Source organism: Esox lucius, chromosome 5 (assembly GCF_011004845.1).
Source record: "Esox lucius isolate fEsoLuc1 chromosome 5, fEsoLuc1.pri, whole genome shotgun sequence".
In the NCBI taxonomy this organism is placed as follows: Eukaryota; Metazoa; Chordata; class Actinopteri; order Esociformes; family Esocidae; genus Esox; species Esox lucius.
Genome location: NC_047573.1, coordinates 13,477,342 through 13,487,822, shown reverse-complemented (window position 1 = coordinate 13,487,822; position 10,481 = coordinate 13,477,342). Strand labels below are relative to the sequence as shown.

General features: G+C 40.0%; 1 protein-coding gene across 5 annotated transcripts; it reads right to left on the bottom strand.

Annotated features, from left to right (window-relative positions):
• Window positions 1–96: 96 nt before the first annotated feature.
• Window positions 97–9,247, bottom strand: LOC105006000 (NACHT, LRR and PYD domains-containing protein 3). 5 transcript variants are annotated; one of them, XM_010864307.4, is made up of 9 exons: window positions 8,732–9,240; window positions 4,668–4,838; window positions 4,473–4,550; window positions 2,233–4,021; window positions 1,661–1,834; window positions 1,261–1,434; window positions 998–1,171; window positions 859–905; window positions 97–792 (listed from the first exon to the last, which is right to left on the bottom strand). In XM_010864307.4, the coding sequence occupies exons 1-9, from the start codon at window positions 9,015–9,017 to the stop codon at window positions 263–265; spliced, it is 3,423 nt and encodes a 1,140-aa protein (XP_010862609.1). In that variant the 5' UTR covers window positions 9,018–9,240; the 3' UTR covers window positions 97–262. The 5 variants fall into 5 exon arrangements, 4 of the variants coding, with proteins under 4 accessions (XP_010862609.1, XP_010862617.1, XP_010862625.1 ...); XM_010864315.4 differs by having other exon boundaries at window positions 2,233–4,018; XR_827366.3 differs by having other exon boundaries at window positions 750–792; window positions 1,269–1,434; window positions 8,732–9,247.
• Window positions 9,248–10,481: the final 1,234 nt, after the last annotated feature.

The following is a 10,481-nucleotide window of genomic DNA, read 5'->3' as shown; positions in this document are numbered from 1 at the left end:
TGTTGTTCTGCCCACGAACAAGGCTGGCACCCAACATGACAAACTCCCCCCTGCACCTTAATGTGACACCACCATATTCAAAAATCCGACACAAAATTCGGGGAACCAACGTTTAATCTTAACACCGTTCATTCATCATCACACATCCATCACTTCAGTCACATCTAGAGTGGTTCAAATAAAAAATGAGAATATCAGTGATCCGTCAAGGTTTTTCAGAAATCGAGTGATCTTCCTGAGGAGGCAGGTTCCTCCGGTGAGGCTATTCGACCTCACACAAGGACACAGAGGAGTCCACCCAACCTAGCCTAAACCCTGGATACAGGGGCTCAGTGAACATGTCATGGAACGTGTGCAGGTGTGTCAGTGTGTTAGAGGAGACGCTGTAGAAAGACAGAGTGCCGGCCGGCCAATCCAGATATACTCCTACTCTGTGGGTGACAACGACCATGGTTATGGCAGTGCTCCTGTCGTTGTGCCAGGCAGTGTAACTGCCATTCAAGCAGCTCAGACTCCAGGACACAGCATTTTTCCCAAGCCAGCAGTCATGTCCCTCTCCATTCCTGTTGATCGCTCTGTAAGCTACTCCTATCCCAGCTCTCCCATTCCACTCTACTTCCCAGTAACAGCACCCAGTCAGACCCTCTCTGCACAAGATCTGCCTCCAGAAGTCAAACCGCTCTGGATGATCCGGATATGGCTGCTTACTCCCTCGCTTAACTGTCCTGTTATCCTCAGACAACCAGAGATCTCGATGTGATGTGTTTGGGTCCAACGTGAGCTCACAGGCATCTGAAAATATAATGAAAGTCATAGAAGAACATGTCTGTCACACACACACACATATACTCTACTTACATTTTTGTGGTCCCGGTCTGATCCTGATGTCAGCGCAACACTCCACACTGTCCATGAGAGTCCACAAAACAGGGTTGTGATTCACAGTCTCATTCAATACTAAACCTAGCAGCCTTATGTTTTACAAATAACATTTTACCTAAATGTCTCCAGTTTAAAGTGTGGATCCTCCAGTAAAGCGGAGAGCAGCTTCACTCCTGTGGCTCCTGGGTGATTGTAGCTCAGATCCAGCTTTTTCAGGTGTGAGGGGTTGGACTTGAGAGAGGAGTTTAAAAAAGCACATCCTTTTTCTGTGACTCTGCAAAATGACAAACTTCAAACAAAAAAGCAATGGAATGAGCAAATATCAGACAATAACTTTTTTTTTTTACCAGCATAACCAACTTGTTTATGAAAACACACCTTAATACCTCAAGTTTACAGTTCAGACTTTCCAGTCCAACAGAGAGTAACATGACTCCTGAATCCTGTAAGTTGTTGTCACTCAGGTCCAGCTCTCTCAGGTTTGAGGAGTTTGAGCAGAGAACTGAGGCTAATGCTTCACAGCATCTTTCTGTGAGTTTGCATCGTCTCAGGCTAAAATTCAAATACAGTGCATTGGGAAAGTATTCAGATCGCTTTACGTCTTCACATTTTGTTAGGTTACAGCCTTATTCTAAAATGTATTAAAATCTTTCTTTTTAATTTCTCATTCATCTGCATTGAAAAGGGGACATGGAATAACACTAAAGCTTTGCTAAATGATTCAAGACTTTACATTTGTGATGAAAACAATAGTCTTAAAAACCACAAACATTCTGACCTCAAAGTTTCCAGTTTGCAATGTGGACTTCCCAGTCCGGCAGAGAGCAGCTTCGCCCCTGAATCTTGTAGGTTATTGTAACTCAGGTCCAGCACTCTCTGATGCGAAGAGTTCACAATGAAAGCTGAGGCCAACTCTTCACAGCATCTCTCTGTGAGTTTGCATTGATTCAGTCTAGGACATCCAGTAATATACAAGAACAAAAATGCTTCTCAGTCCTTAAGCAATAAAGATTGAACAGAAGCTAACTAAACAGAAAGAGCATGTCTTGTCTTTGATTTGGCATTTCTAAACCAATTGTGTTGTACTTTAGAAAGGTCTGTTACACATAACAATACATTTCAAACAGCAGAGAACAATGAAACAATTGCATATATGTTTCACATAATGTAAAATGCATCCAAAAAGATTGGTGTAGTCTAATCCATGCATGGCTAGCATGTGCAGGACTGTAGAGGGCTCACTTATGCCTAGCTTCCCTATAGACATCCCATAATATGTCCAATGGGTTCATGTTTACTGGAAAGTGTGTGCAGTGTGTCAGCGGTATTTTATGTTGATGTTATACTCACAGGGCTATTTTGGAGGCTTTAACAACCGGCAGAAGCCTCAGAAAACTCTCCTCTGATCTGGAGTAATTCTTTAGGTCAAACACTTCCAGCTCCTCTTCTGAAGTCAATAAGACAAAGACCAGGGCGGACCACTGTGCAGGGGAGAGTTTGGCTCTACATAGACTGCCTGAGCTCAGGTATCTTTGGATCTCCTCCACTAGAGAATGGTCATGCAGTTCATTCAGACAGTGGAACAGATTGATGCAGCACTCTAGTGATGGATTCTCATTGATCTTATCCTTGATGTGCCTTACGGTTTCCTTGGTGGTCTCTGAGCTGTTTATCTTCCGAGTTAGCAAGCCTCGAAGGAGAATCTGATTGGATTCCAGGGAGAGGCCTACAAGAAAACGAAGGAACAGGTCCAGGTGTCCACTCTCACTCTTTATGGCCTTGTCCACTGCAGCTTTGTAGATGCTGTTCGAAGATTTTTTGAATGCAAAATGTGTATGAAAGGATTGTTGTTTAGCTAATAGATTTACATTTTCATTGATGAATGTGAGAAACACAAACAGAGCTGCTAGAAACTCCTGAATGCTGAGATGCACAAAGGAGAATACTTTTCCCTGGCACATGGTCATTTCCTCACAAAATATCTCTGTGCATACTCCTGAGTACACTGATGCCTGCCTGGTATTTAAGCCACAGTCCTTTATGTCTTCCTCATAGAAGATCAGGTTGCCTTTTTCCAGTTGTTGGAATGCCAGTTTTCCAAGGGTCATGATGGTCTTTCTCATCCAGCCAGGGTCAAGGTTTCCTCGTTTGTGAAGCTTGAGATTCATGTCTTCCAACTGATATCCCAGGAAATGTGTGTACATCTGAGTCAGGGTATTGGGTAACTCACCACTCTCTGGTTTCCCCATTTTATTCTCCAGAACTCTGGCGGTGATACAACAGAACACTGGTATGTGGCACATAATGTAGAGGCTTCTCGATGTCTTAATATTTTTGATGATTCTGTTGGCCAAGTTCTCATCTTTGATTCTCTTCCTGAAGTATTCCTCCTTCTGTGAATCTTTAAAACCTTGTACCTCTGTCACTTGGTCAACAAACTCAGCAGGGATCCGATTAGCTGCTGCAGGCCGGGAAGTTATCCAAAGCCGAGCAGAAGGAAGCAGATTCCCCCTGATGAGGTTTGTTAGCAGCACATCAATTGAAGCTGACTCTGTAATATCAGATAATATGTAATTGTTCTGGAAGTCTAGAGGAAACCGACACTCATCCAGACCATCGAAGACAAACAACACATAATAGTTTTTGTAGTTAGAGATTTCTGATTCTTTCATTTCTGTAAAAAATGTGTAGAGAAGCTCTTTCAAACTGAATTTTATGTTCTTCATCAAATTCAGTTCTCGAAAAGAAAGAGGAAATATGAACTGAATATCTTGGTTGTCTCTTCCTTCAGTCCAGTCCAGAATAAATTTCTGCACTGAGATCGTTTTCCCAATGCCAGCAATTCCTTTCGTCAGAACAGTTCTGATAGGTTGACCTTGCCCAGGTAAAGGTAGAAAAATATCATTGCATTTGATTGCCTTTTCTTGTGTTCCTGGTCTTCTCGATGCCATCTCAATGTGTTTAACCTCATGTACATTGTTGACCTCTGTGCTTCTAGTGTCTGTGATGTAGAGCTCTGTATATATCTTGTTGAGAAGTATTGCGGTCCCTTGCCTGGCCATTCCCTCAAGCACACGGCAAAACTTTCTTTGAAGGTTGAATTTGAGTTGAGACTGGTACGTCTCAATTTGCTTATCTGCTAAAATAAACAATGGAAAAATATGCTATTATGTAAATAAAAATGGCTGGGTGGTTGATCCTGTAAATATTCAAACAAACTGTTCAGAGACTGCAGTATAAAAATGAACGTTTAAATTTGCTTGATCTTTATCGACTTAAAGCAGTTGTTCCCAGTCTTTTTTCAGTTCCTGTACCACCGACAGAATTCTGCTTTGCCTGGAGCATCCCTGAAGTACCCCCTCATGTTAATTTCACTAGTAAGCCTATGGTGTCATAAGTGTTTTCAAGTACCCCTTGTGGAGAGGCCAATTACCCCCAGGGTAATTAGTTCCTGAGTTGGGAACCATTGAAAGTATAGATTTCTAGAAAAAAATTTTTATCTTCATTTCCATTCTATCCCACTGCCAAATAAACTTCTCTATACAGATCAACATTAGAAGTGCCATCATTTCCTCATTGATATGTTTTACCATTGTCTTCAGTGGTTACAGGAACAGGTGGAACAGTGGTCAGATGGGAAGGTGAAGCTTGAAATGGAATTATGGGCTCTGAGAAGAAAGTGAAAGATAGGGGAAAGAATAGGATGTATGAAAGTAGCCTTAAACATTAAATAGATTTTAACACGTAGATTCCCACCCACGTATATGTGTATGTCGACTACTTACCGTCGTCGTCTAAGGAGTTAACTCTGATGTTGAAGTAAACTGGACCATCAATATTGCAGCTGGAGAGCGAAGGGGCCACAACATGGCCACCAGTCTGAGCTGTGCAAGTGAGGTTGACAGGAGAGACGGGAACAGGAATGGTGGACAACGCTCTCTTAACCATAGTCTTGTCTGAGGGAAAGACAGGGGGGAAGAGATTTATTGCCAGGAACAAGAATACACAATGCCCTCGGGAAGTATTTACAGATGTTTGAGTCCGTGCATAGGCTGGGACATTCACAAACATGTCCTGAAGTCACTCCAGCGTTATCTGTTTGCATGGTTGTCAAATCTTTGCCCTCAGTCTGAGGTCCTGTGCACTCTGAATCAGGTTTTCCAGAGACTGGTAGAGTAAACCGACCCCCAAAAAAACTATTAAAAGGATTATGAATACAATTATTTTTGTAATTCCTACTAAAGATCTACTTGAAGATCAATCTTATAATAACTTAAAATATTAAAATCACAAAACTGATACAAATCCATAATAGCAGTCCCTCGCAGAACAAAAGACCTTCCTCTCCTCTCACGCATATACACTCACCGGCCACTTCATTAGGTACATCTTTCTAGTACCGGGTTGGACCCCCTTTTGCCTTTAGAACTGCCTTTATTCTTCAGGACATTGAATCAACAAGGTGCTGGAAACATTCCTCTGAGATTCTGGTCCATATTGACATTATAGCATCACGCAGTTTTGTCGGCTGCACATCCATGATGTGAATCTCCTGTTCCACCACATCCCAAAGGTGCTCTATTAGATTGAGATCTAGTGACTGTGGAGGCCATTTAAGTACATTGAATTAATTGTCATGTTCAAGAAACCAGTTTGAGATGTGAGCTTTGTGATCCCCCACACCATTACACCACCACCACCAGCCTTAACTGTTGATACAAGGCAGGATGGATCCATGCTTTCATGTTGTTTATGCAAAATTCTGACCATACCATCTGAATGTTGCAGCAGAGTTTGAGACTCATCATATCAGGCAACATTTTTCCAATCTTCTATTGTCCAATTTTGGTGTAAATTGTTTCCTGTTCTTAGCTGACAAGAGTGGCACCCAGCGTGTTCTTCTTCTGCTGTAGCCCATCTTCTTCAAGGTTCGACTTGTTTTGCATTCAGAGATGCTCTTCTACATACCTTGGTTGTAACGACTAATGTTATTTTGATTTAGTGCTGCCTTTCGATCAGCTCGAACTGTCCTTTGCCATCAACAAGGCATTTTTGCCCAGAGAACTATCGCTCATTGGATATTTTGACCATTCTCTGTAAAACCTAGAGATCGTTGTGGGGGAAAATCCCAGTACATTCATCACTCTCTGCAATATTCAAACCAGCCCATCTGACACCAGCAACCATGCCATGTTCAAAGTCACTTAAATCACCATTCCTCCCCATTCTGATGCTTGGTTTGAACTTCAGCAGACCATCTTGACCATGGGTACATGCCTAAATGCATTGAGTTGCTATCATGTCTTTGGCTGATTAGATATTTGTGTTAACGAGCAATTAAAAAGGTGTACTTAATGAAGTGCATACCTTCATTTTACAGCCCAAATTGTGAGATTTAGAAGGGGTCAGCACTTATTACAAGAAATGGTACACTTGACCGCAGTCCCTGGGTAGCTCTGGGTGGCTCTGTTCTAACTGTCATGTGTTCATCCAGTTACATGTTTTCTTCTTCATTGTGCAGGAGCATTAAAGCATAAGTAGAGTGCTTACTTAGCTTTTGCTCAGGTTTCTTTAAAGCACAAGTACTTGGCTTTTACTCAGGGTTTTTCCCCAATAGGTTTTTCACCCACAGAAATCCCCTTTTAGATTCTCAAGAGTGCATGTGAACACATGCAATGTGTGTGCTGTCCTTGAATATTTCCAAAGATTGATTGTGTGTTGTAATTCACATTTCCTCAATTTTCTGTCCAGACACACACTTGCTTGTATCTTCTGAGAGTTTCCAAAGCATTTCATTTATTTATAGCACAACTTCAACATCTTGCTTTGTTTTTCATCATTCTCACCAAATGACGATTTGGCTTAAAACTCTCCAAACAGTCATTGAACACGATGCCTTCTGTCTATGCTGAGAGATCTGTCCACTAATTTACAAAAAAATAACAAAAAGGGGGACAAACACACAATTGAAAGAATTCTGCTAATGTATCTGAGAGTAGAACATTTGTGACCTGTTTGCATGTGAAAGGGGCAACCAGCCGAGTACAAGCAAGCCAGTTTATTTATACCGCACAATTCATACATCGAAGCAATTCAATGTGCTTTACAAAGAAAAAGAAAAATACATATATAAAAATACAATAACATAAAAACAAATACTCAAAAGAAAACATCAAAACAAATAAAAACATAATAATAAGAAAAAATAGAATAAGAATATAAATAATAAAAAAGGGATAAAAACATAGGAGGCTATAAGGCTTAACAGTGTGGTTAAGTTTAAGTACTCAGTCATAGGCACGCGAAAACAGAAGTGTTTTAACCTGGATTTAAAATGTATACGTTTGGGGCACGTCTAAGATCTTCTGGTAGTTTATTCCAGTTGTGTATAGCATAAATGTTAAACGCAGCTTCGCCATGTTTAGTTTGGACTCCGGGCTCTACTAGCTGACCTGTGTTCATGGATCTTAGAGCCCTGCTCGGTTTATATTCTTCAAACATATCGTGAATTTATTCGGGTCCTAAACCATTCAGGGATTTATAAACTAAAAGCACCACTTTGAAATCTATTCTGTAACTGACTAAAAACCAATGCATAGATTTAAGAACCGGAGTGATGTGCTCTGTTCTCTTGGTCCTGGTTAACATTCTAGCAGCAGCATTCTGAATGAGCTGCAGCTGTTTTACAGTCTTTTTGGGGAGTCCAGTTAAGAGGCCATTATAGTAGTCAACCCTACTAGAGATAAAAGCATGGATGAGCTTTTCTTGGTATTTTTGGGACACCAAGCATTTGATTCTGGCTACATTTTTAAGATGATAGAATGCTGTTTTGGTGACAGCTTTGATATGAATGTGAGGTCTGAGTCTATCAGAACACCAAGATTGCGCACTTGATCCCTGGTTAAAAGGGTCTGAGAATCTAGCTCTTTACTAATAGTTGTTCATTTATTTTTTATTATTAAACAATAATCTCATGACCTGTTGTCATACGGTTCGAGAGCCATATATATTTGAGTATCATCAGCATATCTGTGGTAGTTAATGTTGTTGTTCTGTAGAATTTGGCCCAGAGGAAACATATAGAGATTGAACATTAGAGGTCCGAGAACTGATCCCTGTTGAACTCTGCATGTCATTGCCACCCTATCAGATTCATGGTTACCAATGGTAACAAAGTAACTCCGGCCATCTAGATAAGATCTGAACCAATTAAGGACTGTCCAATCAAAAAGGTGCTTCAACAAAGTATTAGTTAAAGGGTGTGCACACTTATGCAACCAGGTTATTGTAAGGTTTTTATTTTTCCCCCTTGAAGATTTCAGTTTGTTTTTTAATTAAATTGTTCACAATATAGATCACATAATAAGTGGAAAAAGTTCTGACGTGATTTACCTTTGTCTCATTCTTTTACATCACAAAAACCTGGCATTTTCACGGGGGTGTGTAGACTTTTTATATCCACTGTATATAATAGAAAATTAAAATATAGAATATAATGTATAACATGATATACAGCTCTGGAAAAAACTAAGAGACCATTGCACCTTTTATTTTTCTTTCCAAAAAAGTTGGGTTAAACAGTAGGGTTAAAATTATGAGACCACTGTAAGTTGAACATTTCTGTTCCTCACCCAAAACTTTCTTTTCAAATTTTTTGGAAAGGAAAGAAAAAGGTGCAGTGGTCTCTTAATTTTTTTCCAGAGATGTATATATACTGTGTATACATACATGTTATACCTTATATTCTATATTGTAGTTTTCTGTTAAATTTATCACTGTTGTTCCCAGTTTATATGCTTTCTAAAGCAATACTGAGCAGATCAGGTGTCAGTGAATATGTTATAGCTACCTTGAAAAACTTCCTTCAGCTTATTGGTGAGATCATTCTGATTCATCTTCATCAGGATTTCCATTGAGATATTCACAGCTCCATCTTGGCCGTAGGTGTTCAACATCTTATCCACAGTGTCTTGCCGGTCAGCGTTCTCCAGATGACACTTGGATATCTGAGGAAAGCCATCTAGAATGCTCTGATTTAGGTACCAGTGAAATGATTTCAGGTCTTTTCCTGTCAGCTCCTCCAGAGTTGCCAGTAGCAGCTCAGGGACACCAACAGTGTTGCCATTGTAGGTCATGGAAAGTTATGGAAAGACACAGTCATTCAAAATGTGTTGAACTGAATGTTGTGTATCTGTAAAAAAATAAAATAAAATACAGAAAGGCAACACTTATTTCTCAATCTATCTACTTAAGTGTCAATCTGTACATCACTACACCTCAGTCTCTCTAGCAGTCTCCATCTGTCGCCTTCAGTTTTGTTTTCTTATATAAAAATGGTATATGCGGTGATGTAGTGCAAGTATGTCAGCCTGAGAGACTAGCTTCCTGTACCCCGAAACCAGAAGCAGCATGTGGTATATTTGTTTGGTGTCAGCAAGCAGTAATTTCAAAACAGGGCTCTTTAGAAAAAAAAATGTGTTGCAGCAAACTTCCTGTAAGTTTGTTACATTTTTGACAATGTGTCCTTACGTGCCCTCAAATCAAAACAGCTCAACCTGCTATATTAGCTCATACACCTGCCTCTGATTACTTGCATTGGGAGACTGGCAAAAAAAAGTATTACTACTAAGGACATATTATTATTATAAACAAATATTTAGCAAATTATTCCATTGTTCATTGCAAAAGAAAACGGCAAAGATACATTTGCTCCATACTGATCCTCATCTGAGGTATTTTTTGGATTGGATATACAGTGGGGAGAACAAGTATTTCATACACTGCCGATTTTGCAGGTTTTCCTACTTACAAAGCATGCAGAGGTCTGTCATTTTTATCATAGGTACACTTCAACTGTGAGAGACTAAAATCTAAAACGAAAATCCAGAAAATCACATTGTATGATTTTTAAATAATTAATTTGCATTATATTGCATGACATAAGTATTTGATCACCTACCAACCAGTAAGAATTCCAGCTCTCACAAACCTGTTCATTTTTCTTTAAGAAGCCCTCCTGTTCTCCACTCAACTGCACCTGTTTGAACTTGTTACCTGTATAAAAGACACCTGTCCACATATTCAATCAAACAGACTCCAACCTCTCCACAATGGCCAAGACCAGAGAGCTGTGTAAGGACATCAGGGATAAAATTGTAAACCTGCACAAGGCTGGGATGGGCTACAGGACAATAGGCAAGCAGCTTGGTGAGAAGGCAACAACTGTTGGCGCAATTATTAGAAAATGGAAGAAGTTCAAGATGATGGTCAATTTCCCTCGGTCTGGGGCTCCATGCAAGATCTCACCTTGTGGGGCATCAATGATCATGAGGAAGGTGAGGGATCAGCCCAGAACTACACGGCAGGACCTGGTCAATGACCTGAAGAGAGCTGGGACCACAGTCTCAAAGATATGGTCATATTAAATCCATCAAACATTTTTCTGCTTGTTTAACTAAACACTAAACTAAATAACAAATTAATTAATTAAATAAAGAACTAACTGGTGTAAAGGCTTGGAGCACAGCAAGTCTTTTATTCTGAAAACCACTCAACTCACAGTCTGATTTTATTATTTTGCCTTTTGGACAAATAAGAAA